This window comes from Crinia signifera, chromosome 4 (assembly GCF_055691185.1).
Source record: "Crinia signifera chromosome 4, ASM5569118v1, whole genome shotgun sequence".
Taxonomy (NCBI): Eukaryota; Metazoa; Chordata; class Amphibia; order Anura; family Myobatrachidae; genus Crinia; species Crinia signifera.
This window is the reverse complement of record NC_139220.1, coordinates 232,633,724-232,657,419: the sequence shown is the minus strand read 5'-3', so window position 1 is coordinate 232,657,419 and position 23,696 is coordinate 232,633,724. Positions and strand designations below refer to the sequence as shown.

Below are 23,696 nucleotides of genomic sequence, written 5' to 3'. Positions count from 1 at the left end.
CACAGACGAACGGCGCCATGAAACTACACAAGTACCGAAAAAAGGAAGGAAGCCTGTACAATTGTAGCCACTATATGCCTATTTGTTTTATTACTGGTGAAATTGTGTTCTTGATAATAAAGTAATAAATCACTAATGATCAGAAATATCTAATGTGGTGATAGCTTTCAGCCATATGTGCATTTAAAACGTTCTCCTACCGCAGGACCAATAAAATTTTATTTTTCTTGAATATTAGTATTCATAAAAGTTAGCAACCTATCATCAAATATCCAACCAACCATCTTCCTCTAAACTACTCCCTAAATCACACTCCCAATTTAGGGGGTTATTCTGATTCACTCTGAAAGGCACAATTACTCTCTAAGAGCAAAACCATATGCACTGAAGGTGGGGCAGATGCAACATGTGCAGAGAGAGTGTTAGATTTGGGTGGGGGGTGTACTGCAAACTGGTATCTATATTGCAGTGGGGCCAGCATCAACTACTGTATATGGTTGAAATGGAACCTCTACAGCTAGGAATAAAGATACACCGGCGCTCAAAGGAAGTAGAGGGGTCACGTTTTGTGAGGTTTACTGACTGAGCGAATAAAGTTACAAATTTGAAGAGAAGAAAACTGAAGGCTGGGAGATGCATCATATTTTTCACAAACCTCTGTAAAGTTTTGAGGGGTGAATTCCCCATGACATGCATGGTTCTAGTTACTCCCGCTGAAACCAAAGGAGTCATAGTCATGACTAAAGGTGCCCACAGACGCTACAATTATCGAATGCGTTTTGTACTTTTTAAGCACAAATTGCATCTTATGTACAATTATTGGAAGGTGTTTATGTTCCCTGGAGCCCGATATTGTATGTCTAAAAAAGTACGTGCTGCACGTACTTTTTAGACTACATCTGAAATTTAACATTACAAACATGGGTTCATCACATGCATCCAAGTGCACATCTCATAGCAAGCTGGAAGAAAAATTGTATAGAACCATTGTACAGTCAAAAACGCATAGCACAGTACAATTGTAGCGTCTGTGGGCACCTTTAGGAATCTTAGGTTCTACATTTTAAAAAAGGAAAGCAGCGCTAAACATGTTATTTTTTAAATGTTTTTATGTGGATATATAATTTTCAGGACTGACTATCCTGTATTACAGTAGCAGCTGGTAAAAGACCACCAATACCGAGCGCCCCCGGTCCCATACTTCTTGTATTAGGTTCTAACCTATTCCTATCCTTTCCCATTATACATACAATTTTAATTTATTCTTATGTTTTATGTACCAGGGAATAAAATTTCTACGGACCTTAAATTACCTTATCTGGGTGTTAGTATGTAAAATTACCTACTTTGACTATTAGAACAAGATCTAATTCTGTTACTGTGGAAATGTGCACAATGGGAAGTTTTCATTTGTAATTCATATATACAGATGTGTTCTGTTCCAGCCTTGCTGTGTAGCATAAGCAGGGAGACGCGCGCACGCGCGCGCACACACACACACACACACACACACACAAACACACAAACCATTCGCTTCTACAGAAAAGCAGTGGCTGCAGCTTCATGTGGCATAGTGCTCCCACGACGTGTGAGCATCACAGCAGCAAACGCTGCAAGGCAGTAGCAGGACAAATCTGCAGGGGCATCACAAGGGGTTGCGGGCCGCATCCGAGTGTCCTGATGGGTGAGCAAAAAGTACCGGCTCCTGCCCAGTGACATGAACTGGTTGCTGTCCAATGGGCCTAATTAAATTTGTTCTCAAAATGGGCAAAATGATGTGCATGGCAGGTGCGGCAGAAGTAACATAAGAGATTTGAGTAAGGGTTTGTTCAAACAAAAATCTTAATTGCAGTGTAAAAATTAAACAGCCTGTATATACTCTGCACAGAAGCAATATAACTCACCCAAATCTAAACTACCTCTGCACAAGTTACATCTGCCCCATCTGCAGTGCAGCACGGTATTGCCCATTTTGAGAACAAATTTGTCCTGCAATCCGGTCTGAATTAGGCCCAATAACATTATGTGCAGCACCCAGCTCCTGTCACAGTGTAAGATACGGCACTGCAGACATACAGTCCCTCATTCTGATTGAGTCAGACGGCTGCGTGTGCGGACAGACGGCCAATGTTTAGTGTTTGCGCATGTGCAGAGGCGTTTCTGCGCATGTGCGAACGCCTCGCATGTCCGAACACGGTGTGAATTCCGTACGGAACCATCCAAGCAGGGGGTGAAGAGGGGCGTGAAGAGCTGTTTGGGCTCATTACCATATGCGTATGCCCCGCGTTTCATGGGCGTTCCCTTGAAACCGCTGGGCGTACATATGATAATCCGGCCGTGATGCATGTGTGGGGGCGGCCAGCTGACATAGCCGGATGTCAGCTGCCCGCCCATGTCCATGCTTTCACACGGATAACTGTCCGAGTGGTCTGGAGCACTCAAGGCTGCCTGAACGCGCGGTCCGTCATTCAATGGTCGGTGGCCATCGGAGAATGGGGGAGGTGTTCACATGGGATGCAGTTGAAATCCCGGCGGTCGGGATCCCGGCATTCAGAATCCTGACACATTCTCCCTCCGTGGGTGTCCACGACACCCCTGGAGGGAGAATAAATTAGTGTGCCGAGCGTAGCGAGGCACCAGGCCCGCTGCGTGGCGAGCGCAGCTAGCCCGCAAGGGGGGGGGGGGGGCGATCCACGTCCCCTCCTTGTCGGGATTTTGGCTGTCGGGATTCCGGCGTCGGGTTTCTGAACGCCGGGATCCCGACCGCCGGGGATTCAGTACTGAATCCGTTCACATAAAACATCCACTCGCGGTCCATTCGCTTGGCGTGAGCGATCCATACGGTAGACAGGGCTAAGAACACTCGGTGCCCGTCCAAAATACGCATCTGTCCGATTCAACCAGAATAAGGCCCACAGTCATGGGAGCTTGCACTATACAGTCATTGCAGCCCTGTCTATCTGGATTTCGATTTGTGCTGTCAAGGGAGCGCGCATCAGGATCGCAAGGTAAAAAAGCCCACTATTTCTATAGAAATCACCCCTCTTTTGGTCAGACCTCAGAAACCAATAAAGTACTTTAAAAATAACATGACACTGGTTTTAACATGGGTTGTAAAAATGAACAAACCCTACAATAACCCGGGTCAGATCCGTGCTCAAAACCCAGATTCGACCCTGATTTTGCGCTCTGAAAGGGGCATAAGAAATAGTATGCATTATAAGCCTTGCTTACTAGGCAGTAATCTCCACGATAAGTTAATTAGTGCGAGGGGGGGGGGGGCTGGCTGGGGGTAGCAGCGTCTGGCTTTAACGCTTGTGGCTATTCAATTGCACTGCCTTTTTCACCCAGTACCCTGTATCATGCCTTTTTAAAATTAATGTTTTAGGGTTTGGGCCACACAGTGCGTTTTGCCAGGATGCAGAAGAACAGGGCCTGTTTGGCAGGATACACATTTTTGGGTTCACACATGAGGCCGCACAATATGTTTTAGCAGGATGCAGATGAAAAGGACCGGTTGTGTCCGACCAGTGCCACAGTGAGTACATAGCAGGGTTTGCAGAACAGCCATACAAATGTATGTGTTCTAGTTGTAATCCAGTCGTCCTGTCATCTTGCTGAACCAGCATCGCCGCGTATGTGTAGACTGCCACATAGAACTCCATATGCATACTCCTTCCTGCCTAACCAGTCCCATTGAATGGGTCCTGCTAAAACGCAGTAGACATTGACACACAGAATCCGTAAAAGAAAATTAATTCACTGATTTATGTGTTAACAGGGTTGCGGTAATCGCGGTTTACCAGTGATTTTCTTATTCCGCTGTTCAGATATGTAAAAAAAAAAATCCTAAATGCTGCCAGAAGAGGCTGAGTAATCCAGGGGATCAATTAACCAGCAGTAAATTACCATGGCTAATTGAATTCCCCTGAGTCACATAAAGGTGGAAATAAGGACAGATCTGTTATATATGCAAGTGTGTATAGATTGATCTTTAAATGGAGCATGGGTGGTAAATGAAAAGGGGATGAGGGGGATGCACAGAACTAGATTGTGTCATAGCAGTTTGATTTGGACTTTCTGTTCGATTTTGCTTATATATATATATATATTTTCAGCCGCATTCGATCCCGATGCACGGCCCCACAAATAGAAAAAAAGACTGTGCAGGCAATACTATAAAGCACAGATCTGTATTATACAGTATAGTATAAATCGATTGTGTACTCTGCGTAGTGTTCCCTCTAAGCTTCATTTGCAGGGTGCCGCACCCTGACCATTTTTTGAAAACATCCAAATGCACCCTGCCTTTTTTGTGTGGCACTGTGCGCCCACCACGCTGACACGCCGCTGAGAACTTTCACTGTGTGCCATCATGTGTAATGGGCATTATGGTGTGTGGTATAAGGTGTAATAGGCATTCCAGTGTGTGCCATAATGTGTAATTGTAATTATGACAGAATATGTATGGGCAGGGCAGCCGAGAGAGGGGGGGGGAGCGGGTACAAATTACCCGGGCCCAGGCTTGCTGGGGGGGCCCCGCAGGGGCCCTGGTCCGACCCCTCCCTTCCCCCTCCGTCCCTCCCGGGTAGCAACAGCAGCACACACTTCTACAGCATGTGCTGTGCATGTGTGCTGCTGCTGAGATTACAGTTTTTAGAGGTTTCTTTCACCCTCCTTAAAACATTTTGGGGGCGTGGCTTAAGTGCGGGAGGTGCCCACACCTCCCACACTTAGGCCACGCCCCACATTTTTTACCGGGGCCCGGAATTCCTCTCGGCTGCCCTGTGTATGGGCATAGCAGACTATGACAATGTTTAATGGGTGTAATACTAGGGTTTACGGTCGTATTGTCGACCAGACTTAGGTCGACAGTCATTAGGTCAACACCGTTGGGTCGACAGGTGGCTAGGTCGACAGGTGGCTAGGTTGGCATTTGTTGACCTAAACCCAAGTTGACCTTGTCCAATGTCGACCTAGACACCTGTCGACCTTCACCCATGTCGACCTAGAACTCTGTAGACCTTTCTGTCTGTCGACCTAACAGTGTCGACCTAAGTCTGGTCGACAATATGATCCACACCCAATCCTAGTGCAGTGTGCAATATTTCATATATGGTTTTTTTTTTTCTAATATAAAATGTGCCCTCCGATTGAAAAAAGTGCCCTGAGGTCAGCACAGTACCCTAAAAAAATCTAGAGTGAACACAACTGCACCATGCGATTTGATCCCTTAAAGGCCCATACACACACAAAGATGTGTCAATAACGACCCATCGTTAACTACCATCTTTCATTTTCACCCTTGAAGTGAAAATGAACGACCTCAGCATTGCAGGTGATCACTGGTGCACGACGGATGACAAACGACCACAAACGATGCAGGACCTTTTTCTATTGAAAAAACAAACAATGTTAATGACCATAGCCAAATTGACCTGCATGCATTGACGATGGCTATGGTCTTTAACGACCCACGGGTACGTGCATTGTTGGAAGTAGTCCGTCATTCACAGCATAAACACTAGACGATGTTAAAAGATTCACCTCCTAAACGACCCTGAACAAAGTCATTCTGGGTTGTTCAGGAGATGATTTATAATGGGGTCGTTCATGATCATTAACAGGATCATCATAGTGTGTGTGTGGGCCTATAGAATCGGGATTGAATGGAAAAGGAATTGCATCGTGTGTACGGGGCTTAAGAATGTCAATGATTACCCACTAGAATATGCAACCTGAAGGGTCAAGTTCCTTTCTTGGTTACTCATGGTCTTATATTTGTCGTTCAAAGGGTAAAGTTTTGTTATGCATTACGTACGTACGTACATACATACATACATAAAACAAAAAGAAAAAAGTACTCTCTATTTGTGGCAGCACTCTTATCAAATCTTAGCTAAAATATAACTTTTTTTAAATTCAGAATACATTTTAAAAGATGAGGAATAATTGTCCATTGAAAACACACATAACACAAATATACTTATATATACAAATAACAGTAGTGCAGCGAGATAATGAAGGTCTCCGTAGGTTAGTGTCTTGTAGTAGACAAGCCAAACACTTGTTGTCTTTATACTTTAAAGTTCCTGGTACACTCGCTGTCCTGGAAGATCAGGCAAAAACATTTCAGTAGTGATGCAGGTCTGTAGCAGGCGAGTCCCGGCCGGGATTGAATACTGAACTGCCGAGATTTCCACTGTCACAAATATCGGCAGAGATTGGATATCCCGCATAGTTTAGTCAGATAGTCAATAGGTCAACACCAAAAATTAGACATGCATTTTTACTTCGACCTGCCAACGCACTCAATATCCCAACAACCAACTTTTTTTTATACTTTACCATCCCAGTAGGCATAGAGGGAGAATATAATAGTGTCCCGAGCACAGCAAGGCACCATGCCCGAAGCATGGTGAGTCCAGCGAGGCACCGTGTCTGAAGCATGGCGAGGGCAGTGAGGCATGCGAGGGAACACAGTACACTTATACAATGTCCATGATTTTCCATTTTACTTGTATTGTTACTTCTGTCACTGTTGGACTAATGCATGTTTAACGTTTGGTGCCGACCTATTGTCTGTCTGACGAGACATTGTAGAAAAGTAGGGTGTGGTATTGCTGACAGTCACAGTACTCTAAAGGTGCCAATCCACTAGAGTGATTTGGGCCCTTTTCTTCCGATTCCAATCGGGCCAGGAAATCAGAAGAAAAGTGTCAAATTGCATGTGTTTAACCTCAGGTTCTGATCCGATGCGTGGTTCCGTATGCATCAGAGTCAGAGACCATCATGGCTGCCAAAAGGATCTATCCAATGCCACACTAATGACTGGGATTACATACAATGTATCATATGCGTTCCAGCCACCCAGGAACTGCCGGGTCAGTTGGTGATCTATCACATGCGATACAATAATGGTTGGGCACCATTAGGGTGGTATTCGAGTGTTATATCATGCCCGATTACCCATCTAAATTGAAGGGAGATTGCAGGGCGATATTAAATTGATGGGGTTTTCCCCCCCCCCCACACACATATCACACTTATTATGGTCAGGTTTCCAAAGCTCACAGGGGTTAAACACAACCAGACTAATGGGCATGATGCAAAAAGTCACAATTGAATGCATAAATGGGTGACTTTTCCCGCATTTCAACCTGTCCACGCCCTGGAGTAGCGAGCCGAAACAGTTTGAAAATGCATGTCGGCAGAAACAATTGAATACCGCCTGCAGGTGCAGGGGCAGGCTCAATCAAGTGAAACCACCTTAAGTATACATGTCTAGTTCCTTTTATATATGTATCATTGGGTAGATACAATGTAACGTTCTGGTTTATAAAATGTATATGGCTGCAAATGTCCTATAGATTTGTAAGCTTCCAAGCAGGGCCCTCATACCTTTGACTGTCTGTAAATAACCAGTTTGTTGTATCACTGTGTATTGTAAAGCGCAGCAGAATATGCTGTGCTATATAAGAAAGTTAATAAATAAAAATGTAAAGAAAAGTAAAAATAAAATAAGAACTTTGATTTAGAATCCTTCTGGTCCCCTAATTTCAATACTGCATTCATTAAACTGCATATCTCTTCACTGGTTGGTTGTTACAGAAGCTTATTAAATGTAATAGAAGCTTATTAAATGTAATAGATATGGTAGACTATGACACTTGTAAGAACCTTGCTCGACATAATCCAGAGGATTTGCTAATATACCTTACTGAGCAGCATAATGATTCATAACCTTTAGTTTGGGGTAGATTTCATTGCTGTTCTTAATGACCAAATACATAAGTAGGACAATAATTCTCAAAATGTGAAAGGTAATTACAGTAAAGCAGGAAAAAAAAAAATGATAAACCCAAACTTTCCAATTTCCTTATATACAGAATACATATTTTAAGCCAGAAATTATTAAAACTTTCACTTTCATTTTTAGAATGAAGAGATTAGTTCAGTGGTTCCCTGGGTTGATGATCCAGGACCAAATCAAATTATTTATGGGGTTCAATTTTAGAACTTGGGACCACTGGATTAACATAACTAAACTGCTTTAGAACATCATTAATCTTGGTCAGAGCATTAAGAATTGTTTGCTTGTCACGCTTCAGCTTTTTATCTCAGATCAAGAAACATACTGTAGTGTTCCTTCTAGGAACTAGGGCGGGCCGGGAGCGCCGCTGCACGGGGGCAGCGTAAGGGGGTCGGACCGGGCCCGCCGACGTCACTGTTTTGGGCGGTCCCAGGCTGCCGATGTCACAAAAGGGGCGGGCCCAGCCGCCGGCATCACTGAAGGGGGCGGACCCGGTCACCCAGAAGGCTGTACACTGCCGGGGAAGCGCCGGGCTTCCCCGGTCACAACAGAGGGGACAGAGGCAGGCTGTTTTAGCGGGGTGCTGCCAGAGGGACAGGGCGCATTTTGCCCTTTAAAAATCAAGCAGGGCGCAGCGCTAAAACAGCCTAGCGGGAGCACTAATACTGTATAGCACCGGCTCAGTGTGGTGCTATGGTTACTTAGGGGCTTATGAAGGGACTGCTGCGCTCCAATGCACATCACATCACACAGCACAGAAAGTCTGAATGATCTCTTTTAAAATATCCTCTAGTGTGTACACTCTATATCATTTACTATGCGTGCTCACACGCATCATTAAAGACCCCTCTCATCTACTGAACATGCAGGTCAATTTGGCTATATAGGCAATCAACCATGTTCAGCGGGTCCTGTGATGTCACCGAAGTATATCGTTTGTCAATATTGTTCAATGTGTACATCCAATATTGGCTAGCCGCGGCTGATATTGTTAAAGGTAAAACAATAAAAAAATACAGAAAAGTCCCAAGGCGCTATAAAGTCCTTGAAGCCTCAATTCCGAAAAAAGGACCACTCAATAATCCTCACTTGCAAGATATTCCGGAAAGATGGGAAATTGATGGCGCTTGACTTGTATGTCCAATGATGTGATGAACTCAGAGTCTCGGTACGAAATGTATCGCTGGGATTCCCTATACCCCACCTACCATTTTGCCTCTTTTCCAGGATATTGTTAAAAGGTGCCCATACATGAAGCAATGAACTCCGTACTTTTTGTACTAGATTGCATTGTATCTGGTACAAAAAGCATACAATACTTTTTGTACTAGATACGATGCAATCTAGTACTTAAAGTACAGGCTGCACAGAAGCCCCTTTCTTTTACAATATCCTCTAGTGTGTATGGGGCTTAAGGATGACAGAATGGCAAGCTTTACTTAAGGTCAGTTATGGGGCGGTATATGGTTCTGCTTCCAGTTGTCCACATGTTTATGACTGCCTATCACTGTGACAAGAAATTATTTGTACTGGGCCTGGACCACAAAGCTGAGGCACCCCTAAAAGAGCCTTGCAAAACCCTAGGGGTGCCTAGGAACACAGTTTGAGAGCTACTGACATACATTCCAGACACTTTCTACAGGTTGAGTATCCCTTATCCAAAATGCTCAGGACCAGATAACGGATTATTCTGTATTTTGGAATATTTTTAGCTTAAAAAATAAACCTTTAAAAAGTACATTTTGGAGACAATGGTTTTCGTAATAATTTGGATAACAGATATTTGGATAAGGGATACTCAACCTGTATTAGAGGGGTGATTAGTGCATGTCTACCTACTGCACCTTTACTGAAGCAATAGTCCCCTGTTGATGATCCTTTTATGAGATGTACAGAAGCTAAAAAAATATATATATTTTTTTTACAGGGTTCTAAGGAGCATATCCAATTAGCCATTAGGCTAATAACATCCCGGACCTTATAGGGTGAGGCGCTGCAAAGAAAATTCAACATTAAATGCAGCATCTAGGGTAATGCATGGGTAAACCTAGAATTCTAGAATTTAACACAGAATCTATGGGTTACTGTGCATTACACACACAGGTGTTTACCATACAGGGATTGATCAGCTCTGAGTATTGAACCCAACGATAACTGGATATCCATATTGGATATGGCCCTAAATGGGCTATCCGATGAAGGAGATCTATCACAGCTTGGATACAGATAAACTAACAAATATTTGGAAACCTTCTGGACCCAGCATAGTGAGCCATCTACCCACCTGCATTTTAGAAGCAGTTTTTTAATGCACACATAGCAGACACAAATATATCGGATTTGCACTCATGTACATTCATCAGATTTATATTCTTTCCTATACTCTGCAATGTGGGAAACACATACAATAGTAAAGCAAGCACCCGCTCTAGAATAATGGAAAACCTATTATAAGGTATTGCACAGGCTCCAACCTCAAATAAACACAGCCAATCACATGCATATTAAGCCTGCTCTCAGCCTTATAAGAGCAATCAGCAATGGATGCCTCAAAAACCAAACAGACCAGCTGTGCTAAAACAACAAGACCAGCTAGTACTGGCAGAGTGACTACCAGCCAGCAGCACCCTGCCCTGTGGCCCCTACTTGTTGCTGTGACCGATTAGCGTTACCTGCTGGGGAAAGTGCAGCAGCAGCAGACACAGCAGGCTCAGCCGGCTGATAAGGCCCATCTTGCAGCTGTCAGCCGGGACAGTCAGTGACACCAGCAGCCGGGCCGGGGATTCATGTATACACCGCAGCCGTACACAGCTTCTGGAACAGCTTTCCGCGATATCCGCTTCTTGTCCGTCCCTTATTCTCTATGGGCGAGCTCGGGAGCTCCGTGCCCGCCTTGTGTCATCACAGTGCCTGGGTCAGGGGGGGCGCTGTGACCGGACGCGGTGGTTCTGTCCCCGGACGCTGCTGCTTGTTCCTCACTGTCTGTAGCAGCTCTGCATAGCAACAGGTGACACGGCAACAACGCGCAAGACAACTTGCCAAACAGAAAGTGCGGTGCATGCGCAAAGGACACACCACGCGACAGCGTACCCACACGGCGCATGCGCCATTTTTCTGGACAGTGTGTTGTGATTCGCTGTGCTGTAGATCGTTATAGATATATCTATATATAGATATCTATCTGTCTATATATGAGATTACAACTACACCTGGACGGGGCAAATTGTTTTAATTATATATGCTATAGGTAATTTGGAATACAGATTTTTATTTTACCTGTTTTGGCCTTGGTGGCTAATTATCTTCTCAGCATATGGATCTGGGGTATTGTTAGAACCCTATAAACTTTAGGAATTTTTATAAATGAGGGATTGGTTCAATTTAACACAATGTAGTATAAACAAAACTACAGTGTATCATATGATATAAAGTTATCTGACCTGGTGTTACCAGCAGATGAGCAGTGGTCAGGGTAGATAGAGAGAGGAATCAGGAGAAGGTTGGTGAGGTCAGTGTAGAGACCCTGCAACCTAAAGGGCCCCATACATCAGCAATTAATTGTGACAATATTCAGATATGGAGATGATTGCCACAATTAATTTTAGAGGTGTGGGCTCCCCCTTTTGGCAATCACAATCAAAATCGCCAATCGATTGCTTAATCAGGTTTTTAAACATGTTTAATAATCTGGTATTATCTGCAGATCTTTTTTATATGTGTGGGCGTTCCCAATTCGTCTTCTTCATCTATTTACATTATGAACAGCAATCGATTGGGCAATTTCCAGATATGAAGATGCAATCTTTAGATGGAAAAATCTGCCGATCACTGAATTAAATCTGTAATGTGTGGGCAAAGTCAGATAGATTGTAAAATCCATTTATCTGGCCAAAATATCCCAATATCTGAAAATCCATAAATTGTGATTGCTGATGTATGGGGCCCATAACCCTCCTAACCCTGTGTCCATTACCCAGCATATGCCAGCTGCTCACTTCCCTAGAACAGTGTTCCTTGGATCCAAGAGGTGCAGTACCAACTTTATTGCGGGCAGTGGCATAAATAATCTGCCAGTCTTATATTATTCGGGTAGATTGGTAACACTAAAAAATAAAAACACAGAAAAATGTCCTAGAACGTCCTTCTTCTCCGGGCGCTGTTGAACCAGTTAGTCAGATAATTAGATCTTGAATTGTAAATGTAGGATAATAAATTTGGGAGTAGTGTTTATGTAAAATAATGGCTATCCGAAAAAAAGTGTGTGTGTGTGTGTGTGTGTGTGTATATATATATATATATATATATATATATATATATATATATATATATAAAAATAATGTGTGTATGTGGACGTTGAGCGGCACTCCTCGAGGGGAAAAGATAGCTACCGGGGTGCAACAGTCAAGGGGACAAACAGCGATGGGAGAAGAGGCACTAGCTCGGATTTCTTTAAAGAAGAGGGACAACAGGAGTTGTAACCGACGTTTCGGAGTTTAATCCGTTATCAAGGTAGAGAACACAGATAGACATAACAGCACTTACATATATAGCCATGGACCGGTACCTGACCTCGCGCTGTTCCCCGTCACACACCTCTCGCTGTACGGTGCTTCCGGGTAGGTCACGTTCTCCCTGGTGGGCTTGATGTAAGTCTAGATCCAAAGGTGAGGGCAGGTGCTCAGACTGATTAGGAACGCTGCTGATTGGTGCAGGTACTGACTGTGGTGAATAAAGCTATGTGTGTTTGTACCAGTGTTTTATCCCTGACGACGGGAGTATATGCTCCCGAAACATGTTGGAATAAAATTCTTCCTAATTACAAAAGACTCCTTTAATATATATATATATATATATATATATATATATATATATATATATATATACATACACACACTTGGAAGGGTCCGCACTCAGGGTAGATTGTTGTCATAGGGGGTGCTCCAACAGATGAATGAACATCACAAGGATATAGAGGTATATGAAATGGGCACTCACCAAGGTCTTTAAATTCAGCAAATAAATTTTATTTATGAAGAGATAGTACATCCGACGTGACGTGACGTTTCGATCAGGAAAAGATCGTCATCAGGAAAATAACAACACAGGTAACAGTTATCATTTCCAACAACAGGCAACCTGGTATCCATCCATGAAGGAGATACAACTGTATAGCCTCACCGGGCCAGTTTAAATACCCTTAGACCGGAAGTGATCATTGCACTTCCTGGTGTAACATCATAAAAGGTACAATCTCGTGTACACACATATACAAACAACAGGGTGATCTGCTAACATAAGTAGTGAATAATCCGGGCAGCGGACAGTACCATAATGTAAAGCAACCATCAACTATCGACAAAAGCGCTGTTTAGCGCTGATCGCACTAGTCCCGCTAGACCGGAAGTAGAACTAGCGTTCCACCGGTCTGTACAGCGGAGAACTTCCGCGTGTCAGGACTGTCTCAACCCTGTATACGTCAGACCGGAAGTAGAACTTGCGTTCCACCGGTCATGGCGAGGGGAGACTTCCGCGTTCCATACGCGGCCGGACACGCAGTGAACAGTGGTGAACATACCAGAAGTTCAACTTGCGTACCGGCAGGTCTAACAAGCGCAACATCATATATCAATCACTATAAGAAAAGAACTGAGTAAGGGGGAACCAAATCAACGGAGTGCGAGGAATATTGAGCAAATAACATGATGTTTGGGTATTTAGAAACCAGCCCGGATGGCCTCATTAGTACTGGCATATAAAAGAAACATTACATAAACTTGCCCACATATCACCACTTGTTGATACATAAAGCAAGTAAACAAAAAATGAATATACAGGAAAAATACATATATATATATATATATATATACACAAAAAAACACAATAAATACAAAAACATCTAAATTGAAAAAGCGACATGTATATGTCCAAGTTATATGTACAGTGTATATTTTTATAATTTTATGATTTTTAGGTTTTACGGTGTTTAAGATACCCCAAACAGGTCATAAGCAAATGGCACCATATAAGTAGATATCAATAAGGGGCAAGTGTATCATAATCACACTCGGAGCTGCATATATACACAACAAGGTAATAAAAATAATAAATAAGAAAATAAATAAATATAACGAAATATAAAGAATGACCTGGAAACACCAAATCCAACCTCAAAAACAAAAGAATCCGAACCAAGGCAACTGGAAAACTAACCATAAAAATGAAGAAACAGGACAAGGGTATTAGAAGTTATTATCTCAAAAAGATGGATAATGGATTCGCCTCATTTAGGCCTTTAGGGGCAAGGGTGCCCAGTTCGAAGATCCATTTAGCTTCTCTTTTTCTGAGCATAGTGTCCCTATCGCCTCCTCTCATGGGCTTAGGGATGTGGTCTATCAGCATGCAACGGAGGCTGGCCACACTATGGCCCAATTTTGCAAAATGCTTAGCGACCGGTTTGTCCGAAGTTTTTGCTTCAATTGCCGCTCTAATGGTGGTCCTATGATTAGCCATCCTCTCTCGAAAGTCTCGCTTGGTCAGGCCCACGTAATACAGCCCGCATGGGCAAATAAGGATGTATATTACGTAATCCATTCTACAGTGGAGCCGATGCCTGATGAGGATTTTTTTCCCACTGTGTGGGTGGGCAAATGATGGTCCTATCATCAAGGAACTACACGTAGTGCAGTCACTGCATCTAAAACAACCGTTTTTAGGTCTAGGGAACCAGGTGCCTGTGTCCACAGCAGGTTGGCAGAGAGGTCTCATCAATAGATCTTTTAAATTGCTTCCTCGTCTGTATGCACACATAGGGGGTACTCTATTAACTCCGGCAAACGCCGGGTCAGTGGCAATTTTTGGCCAAAACTTAGATAGTTTCTGTTTCCTAGTGTGTGCACCTGTGTCGAAAGTGTTGGCATAAATCATTCTTGGTTTTTTATCAGCTGTAGTCGGTACAGTCTGATTCGCTGAATTTTTGGACCTTGCCTTGGTGAGGCATCTAGAGAGGGTGGTATCAGAGTAGCCACGTTCTTTAAATCTGGAATACATATCTCCAATTTGTTCCTCCATCGTTGTTATGGCCGTGTTGTTCCTTAGAACTCTTAAAAACTGGGACACCGGTAGGTTCTCTTTCAAATGTGGAGGGTGGTGGCTAGTCGCATGAAGGAGGGAGTTCCTGTCCGTATCCTTACGGTAAAGTCTAGTCCCTAGACCACATCCATCCTTGAAAAGTGTTACAGCGAGAAAATTAATTTGAAAACAACTGAAAGAAAAGGTGAAGCGGATCGGTGTCTCCAGGCCATTCAAACAAAAAAGCATGTCCCTCAGGTCACTCTCACTCCCCAGCCAAATCAGAAAAACATCGTCTATGTATTGACGGTAATAAAATATATTAGTGCCGTAGGCGGGAAAGATGTACTGCTGCTCGTAGCGAGCCATATACAAGTTGGCATATGCAGGTGCCAAATTCGACCCCATTGCGGTGCCAGTCTTTTGCACAAAGTATTTATCTTTGTACAGAAAATAATTTTTTGTCAAAACCAAAGTGGTTAAATCAACTAAAAATTCCATCCTGCAGCCTTTGGCACGTTTTGTGGATTACCACCTGCAACCGTATGTTACTAAAACCTTGAGTTACCTACGTGACACTGGTGATTTGCTACAAAGCATTAAGAGAATCCCAGCCATACCCCCTGAAGCCATTCTAGTGACAATGGATGTCGCATCCTTGTACACTGTGATTCCCCATGGGGCAGGCCTTGATGTGATCAGACACACACTGCAGGATGAGCTACGTGGAGGTCCCCCCACGGAATTTTTAGTTGATTTAACCACTTTGGTTTTGACAAAAAAATATTTTCTGTACAAAGATAAATACTTTGTGCAAAAGACTGGCACCGCAATGGGGTCGAATTTGGCACCTGCATATGCCGACTTGTATATGGCTCGCTACGAGCAGCAGTACATCTTTCCCGCCTACGGCACTAATATATTTTATTACCGTCGATACATAGACGATGTTTTCTGATTTGGCTGGGGAGTGAGAGTGACCTGAGGGACATGCTTTTTTGTTTGAATGGCCTGGAGACACCGATCCGCTTCACCTTTTCTTTCAGTTGTTTTCAAATTAATTTTCTCGCTGTAACACTTTTCAAGGATGGATGTGGTCTAGGGACTAGACTTTACCGTAAGGATACGGACAGGAACTCCCTCCTTCATGCGACTAGCCAACACCCTCCACATTTGAAAGAGAACCTACCGGTGTCCCAGTTTTTAAGAGTTCTAAGGAACAACACGGCCATAACAACGATGGAGGAACAAATTGGAGATATGTATTCCAGATTTAAAGAACGTGGCTACTCTGATACCACCCTCTCTAGATGCCTCACCAAGGCAAGGTCCAAAAATTCAGCGAATCAGACTGTACCGACTACAGCTGATAAAAAACCAAGAATGATTTATGCCAACACTTTCGACACAGGTGCACACACTAGGAAACAGAAACTATCTAAGTTTTGGCCAATAATTGCCACTGACCCGGCGTTTGCCGGAGTTAGTAGAGTACCCCCTATGTGTGCATACAGACGAGGAAGCAATTTAAAAGATCTATTGATGAGACCTCTCTGCCAACCTGCTGTGGACACAGGCACCTGGTTCCCTAGACCTAAAAACGGTTGTTTTAGATGCAGTGACTGCACTACGTGTAGTTCCTTGATGATAGGACCATCATTTGCCCACCCACACAGTGGGAAAAAAATCCTCATCAGGCATCGGCTCCACTGTAGAATGGATTACGTAATATACATCCTTATTTGCCCATGCGGGCTGTATTACGTGGGCCTGACCAAGCGAGACTTTCGAGAGAGGATGGCTAATCATAGGACCACCATTAGAGCGGCGATTGAAGCAAAAACTTCGGACAAACCGGTCGCTAAGCATTTTGCAAAATTGGGCCATAGTGTGGCCAGCCTCCGTTGCATGCTGATAGACCACATCCCTAAGCCCGTGAGAGGAGGCGATAGGGACACTATGCTCAGAAAAAGAGAAGCTAAATGGATCTTCGAACTGGGCACCCTTGCCCCTAAAGGCCTAAATGAGGCGAATCCATTATCCATCTTTTTGAGATAATAACTTCTAATACCCTTGTCCTGTTTCTTCATTTTTATGGTTAGTTTTCCAGTTGCCTTGGTTCGGATTCTTTTGTTTTTGAGGTTGGATTTGGTGTTTCCAGGTCATTCTTTATATTTCTTTATATTTCGTTATATTTATTTATTTTCTTATTTATTATTTTTATTACCTTGTTGTGTATATATGCAGCTCAGAGTGTGATTATGATACACTTGCCCCTTATTGATATCTACTTATATGGTGCCATTTGCTTATGACCTGTTTGGGGTATCTTAAACACCGTAAAACCTAAAAATCATAAAATTATAAAAATATACACTGTACATATAACTTGGACATATACATGTCGCTTTTTCAATTTAGATGTTTTTGTATTTATTGTGTTTTTTTGTGTATATATATATATATATATATATATATGTATTTTTCCTGTATATTCATTTTTTGTTTACTTGCTTTATGTATCAACAAGTGGTGATATGTGGGCAAGTTTATGTAATGTTTCTTTTATACGCCAGTACTAATGAGGCCATCCGGGCTGGTTTCTAAATACCCAAACATCATGTTATTTGCTCAATATTCCTCGCACTCTGTTGATTGGTTCCCCCTTACTCAGTTCTTTTCTTATAGTGATTGATATATGATGTTGCGCTTGTTAGACCTGCCGGTACGCAAGTTGAACTTCTGGTATGTTCACCACTGTTCACTGCGTGTCCGGCCGCGTATGGAACGCGGAAGTCTCCCCTCGCCATGACCGGTGGAACGCAAGTTCTACTTCCGGTCTGACGTATACAGGGTTGAGACAGTCCTGACACGCGGAAGTTCTCCGCTGTACAGACCGGTGGAACGCTAGTTCTACTTCCGGTCTAGCGGGACTAGTGCGATCAGCGCTAAACAGCGCTTTTGTCGATAGTTGATGGTTGCTTTACATTATGGTACTGTCCGCTGCCCGGATTATTCACTACTTATGTTAGCAGATCACCCTGTTGTTTGTATATGTGTGTACACGAGATTGTACCTTTTATGATGTTACACCAGGAAGTGCAATGATCACTTCCTGTCTAAGGGTATTTAAACTGGCCCGGTGAGGCTATACAGTTGTATCTCCTTCATGGATGGATACCAGGTTGCCTGTTGTTGGAAATGATACCTGTTACCTGTGTTGTTATTTTCCTGATGACGATCTTTTCCTGATCGAAACGTCACATCGGATGTACTATCTCTTCATAAATAAAATTTATTTGCTGAATTTAAATACCTTGGTGAGTGCCCATTTCATATATATATATATATATATATATATATATATATATATATATGGGGCAGAGGAGCGGGCAGGCCAGCTGGCGATGCAGGCACGGCTCCAGTGTCCTGGTATCTTCCAGAGCTCGGGCTCCGCCCCTGTCCACATTTTATAACTCCTTTGGAAGAATAAGGGAATTGCAGGAAAAATAACTTGAAAAGGACTGTACCCTGGCCACCCACTAGTCCAGGTGGTAAGAGCTCAATTAAGGAATTATCTGCTTTTTTTGTTTGAAATTACAGTGTAAGAGAATTGTCAATCTCTTTTCTTAGATATTTTCCTAGATAGCTGCTCTTACCGCGGTTACATTCTGTAATTTTTTGAATGCGTGTACCACTTTGTATGCTTTCCAGAAATGCGCAGACACAAAACATCGGCAGTGTGAAGTCCTATATGTAACACAGGAAAATAGTGGTGTGCTATAGTCACACAATCTGGGTATACTACATGCACACACATATCATATGCCCGTAAACAGAAAAAAAAAATATGTATATAAAAAAAAAAAAAAACATTTGTGGTAGCCAGCATTTGTACAGGATCTGTGGAGGCGTAATTCTCCCTATGAACGGGTCTTTCTGCATGGGCACTAGTGCTTGTGACAGCTGCATGGTGTAATATACTTCCTGTCAGCGCTGTAAGACTCGGGGAAGGGTAGGAGGCCTTGGGAGCTGGCCCGTTGTCCAGGGATGAGCACTCGGGCAGCGAGTACAGCAGAGTGAAGCGGAGAGTGCTGGGAGCAAGTGCGTGTACGGCGCTATCTACAGCACGCGGAACCCGATACAACATGCCGCATGTACTGTGATTTCTTTTTTTTTTTTTATTCTATTTTTATTGAAAGACACAGATACAAGTTGAAACACAAACAGTAGGACATCATCTGACAAGTTATTCCAACTGAGGTATAACGATCTATATCTATACATATGCTGTCAAGATAATGGATCCATAATCGCTTAGCTCTGTATCAGTATATAACAAGATAAATGGATAGGAAAGGGAGAGAAAGAAAAGAAATGAAAGATAGGAGGGGGTGACCTAGAGCCGGGAGTCTATATAGACCAGAGTAGTAGCATATATAAATCATCAATGGATCAGCTATAACAGCTTACAGATAATAAGATATAATCTTTATATACTTTAGAGGATTTATATTCTATCCACGGGAGCCATACAGATGTAAATTCAGATGTTTTGTCTTTTGAGCTCAAAAGTATGTCTTCCATGTTCATATAATAATCTAATCTCGAAAACCAGGAATTTCGGGTGGGGGGGGAGTACATGATTTCCACAAAGTGGGAATCACTGCTCGTGCAGCATTGCCGAGGTGGCGTAACAGTGATTTCTTATAGGCGGATATAGACATGGAAGAGTGGTTCAGCAACCAGAAGGCTGGGTCTGTGGGGACAGGAGCATGTAGAATATCTGTTGAGACTGATGTTACATCTTCCCAATAGGTTTTTATAAGAGGGCAGGTCCACCATATCTGTAGCATGGTTCCCAGGTCCTTGTGGCATCTCCAACACGTAGGGGATATATGTGGGTAAATTGCGTGCAGGAGAGAGGGGTATTTATACCATCTCATCAACACTTTAAATTGTGTTTCTTTTACTTGTACACAAACGGAATTTTTATATGCTTTGAGAAAAATAGATTCCCATTCCCTCTCTGATAATGAGATTTTCAGATCTTTTTCCCATTTTTGGACAAAGAGAGTGTTTGTTTGGGGGTTGGTCCGTTGTAATATTTGGTATGTGGAAGAAATTATATGACTAGGGTGTGTAGGTGAGACCAGGGGCGAATTTAGGGGTCAGGCCGCCCCTAGGCACAACATTTTTGTCCCTCCCCCTCCTATTTTAATGTAATCATATATGTATTTACAATATTATTTATATATTTCATTAAAATTTAACTGTAGCCCACCTTAATATTTTTTTAAGCACTCTGGACTGCTCACTGTACGGAGGACCCGGAGGGAGGGAGGCACTTATTAGTACAGTGTTTTACAGCACAGTGTGTCTCACTCTCCATCAGTCTCTCTCACACTGTGACTGACTGAGCGCAGGGAGGATCTGCGCGCCGCTCAGCTCAGCTGCTGGATACACAGCAGCCAATAGACTGTGTGTGTGTAGAGTAGCCAATGGGGGGTGCCGGCAGCAGTGAGTCTGAGACATTTCCGGACGCGCAGGGGGACCGTCGGACCCAGCCACTAAGTGATGATGTAATGTGCATGGCACAGCGGGTGGGCAGTGGCGGGTGACGAGCGGCGCTGCCACCTACACATGAAAATTCATGTCTGCGGCTGCGGCGCTCGTCACTCGCTGCTGCCCACCCGCTGTGCCATGCTGCTATTTAACAGAATGCTAGCCTGCCTGCCGCCCTTAATTGGTGCCGCCCTGAGGCCGGTGCCTCACGTGCCTAGGCACAAATTCGGCCCTGGGTGAGACACAGAGTCTCTCAAATGTGGACATTTCTCTGGAAGCCTGTTTGAAAATACTACCCGTGAGCAGGAAGTGTCGTATCTGTAAATATTTCCAGAAATCAGTACTTGGTATGTCCCATTTTATCTGTATGTCTGAAAATTGTTTTACTCCAGATATGTGATATCTGGCCCACTCGAAAGAGGCCCTCTAAAGCCCATTTCTTGTAGTGGGATAGAGTGCGGCTGGGAGGGAATGCAGTGTTGCCTAAGAATGAGGTAAGGGGGCCGAATTCTGAAGAGACTTCGGGTCTCTTGCTCAGCAGTTTCCAGCAGGTTAGTGTTGGGGATATAGTTGGGTGAGAGTGCGAGAGCCTGGGCAGAGTCGGGAGCCATGGAAAAATCTCAGGGTACTGCTGGACATATAAGCTTTCCAATACTACCCATTGCTTAACCTCCCGACTCCGTGTCCAATCCAACACTCTACTCACCAGGATGGCATGGTAATAATGTTTTATGTCTGGGAGGCGGAGTACTGTGATTTCAAGTTACCGCAATTACGACGGCGAGCTACCCATCGCTCGCGAGTGACAAGTTGACGATCGCTGGCCTAGATAAAGCCTGGACTGCATAGAACACAGTCTACTCTGAGCATACCAGGGGCCTATAGTGACTAATGTCCAACTAAACAGCAGGGATTATATTGTAGAGAGGAAACCCTATCGTTAGTCACCAGGAAGAACTACAAAGTACTCAGTGCAACTACATGAGTGACGTGCAGCTGTTATTAATCAGGAGTAGCCACATTACCTTCTACTCTGACAAAGATACATCGCAGTTAGATGCAGTAACTGGAATAAGAAATCCACATAGAATATTAGTACAGGACAGTGCACCAACGAGCTCAGCTGAACTGTATTATTAGAATTATGGGGCCCCAATTGTACAAAGATGTTCCATGCAATTGTCTCTGAACTTTATTGTTTAGTGCGTTAAGCTTATCAAATGATTTTATGAATGAATGTACTCTGTTACATGCATGCAATTAATCTTATTATTTACAGCAAATGGAAGCTTTATCAAAGTGTTCCAATTAAATAAAATCCTACCTGGAAATTGCGTAATATGTCTGTGAGCAATATACAATGAATTGAATTGTATTGTATTGTATTGTGAGTTGTTGTAGAAACTTAGTCTTGTCAGCATACTCACCCCAGGTTATGTGCAAGGCTGTATAATACCTTAATGCCCCTGGTCCCATATTTATATTACTACCAATCATGGTCAATTCTCCCCAGACCACCTTGTCTCTGGGTTCCAGAGCATCACTTCCGATTCCAGCATTTAGAACGCATTTCCGCTATTATATCTAGACAGCTTCATGTCTTTGGAACGCACATCCGCTTCCGGTCCGTCCCATTTGGAATGCATATACCGCTAATTTTTATGCTAATCCCAGGATCGGCGGGATCCTGGGATTTAAGCCAAAAATTTTTCATCCATTTCTGTCAGGGAGCCTTCTCTACCACATCCGCCGGGCCCACATCCGCCTGCACTCCCCATCTCATTTGCCCACTCTCCAAGCTGTGTCCACCTGGCCTGCCATCTCCACCCACACGCTGAAGGACTGCTTCTAAGCAGTTCCTAGCACAGGGCCGCATCAGGAGGCCAATCCAGGGAATGACAGTTTTTCAAACATTCCCAATTGACCACCCTACTGTGAACCTAGGCATTGTCTGCCAGTCATCCAGATACCCATTTATCCCTTCATTCCATCCTAAAATAAAAACATACATGAATGGTTACATTAAGGACCAAATGAAAAAGATGACTGCAGTTTAGTTAATGTATTTTATGTTGCATGTACTTATATAAAGTACAATACAGTATCATATTAGGAAACAAATATTTATATGCCTGTTAAATTATTGCAATGCAGTGTGCCATTATAAGGCTGTCTGCACAATGGTGCAGGAGCCTGATATACTTAATCAGAGTTTCCATAGGGCTAATTCAAGGTTCCATTCCAGGCTCCACCCACCGTCCACAGGCAACTATCATGCACCAGCCCCAAGTTAGGTGCAATAGATATATATCAACAAAATTATCCTTTTCTGTGTGCATGACAAAATATTGCTTGAAACTCTAGCTACACTGCCACAAGACAGAACAGTTCTGTGTGATATGCACTATCACAGCCCAGTTCCTACACCAAAATGCCAATTTTATGGAAAAACAGGTCTGGCCATTTTAAAACTGACTGGCAAAACTCTAAAATGCAGAAATTTGCTTCTGCTAAAACACTATTTGCATCCGTGGAAGAGAAGAACAAGTCACTGGGATTATTATCAAATCCAATACAATAAACAGTAAAAGTAATATAATCTGTCAAGAATTAGTACATTGCGGGCGGGATGTCCTAAAGGGAAAATGCGGTAAAACCCCTGTTTTACAGCATTTTCCTATGTATCATCACCGGTTCGCCCCGTTTTCGCTGGCCAGGGTATCGCCACCCAGAGGGTGGCGATACCCTATAGAAGCCTATGGGCTTCTTTCGCCGCCCACCGTACGCCCCCCACGCGCCGCCCCCCCTCTCCTGTCCTCCTTTAACCTCCTCCTCCCCCTGGTGTCACAGCCGGGAGGACATCCGGCTTCAGGGGGGAGGAGGAGACGCAGGGGGACGCTGGCAGCTGCCGGGAGGTGACGGAGACCCCCGCAGCCCACATCACAGGTATCGCGGGGGTCTCCGTTACCGCAGCCCGATGCTGGCCGCATATGTTAGTACATATGCGGCAGCATCGCGACGGCTGGCGGGCGAAGGGCGGCGATGTATGTTGATACATCCCGCCCTGCATCTTTAATCACAGCAGACCCCTTCTACAGCCCCATGAAATGAGCACCTGGGACGGAGTATACACATAACCAGCATTTTGTAGAATCTCTGCCACATCAGTTTTTTCCTTTAGATGCGTGATGACAATCATTTGCGTATGCTAAAAATCAATTAAATGAAAAAAATAACCATGCACAACATG

General features: G+C 43.6%; 1 protein-coding gene across 2 annotated transcripts in view; it reads right to left on the bottom strand.

Moving 5' to 3' along the window:
* Window positions 1-10,848, bottom strand: part of SPPL2A (signal peptide peptidase like 2A) — a 45,780-nt gene extending 34,932 nt beyond the window's left edge. Inside the window, exon 1 of one of the 2 annotated variants that reach the window (XM_083183974.1) lies at window positions 10,486-10,848. In XM_083183974.1, coding sequence (XP_083040100.1) covers window positions 10,486-10,545 — 60 coding nt within the window. In that variant the 5' untranslated portion in view covers window positions 10,546-10,848. The remainder of the gene's footprint in view (window positions 1-10,485) is intronic. The other variant, XM_083183973.1, reaches the window with a different exon arrangement.
* Window positions 10,849-23,696: the final 12,848 nt, after the last annotated feature.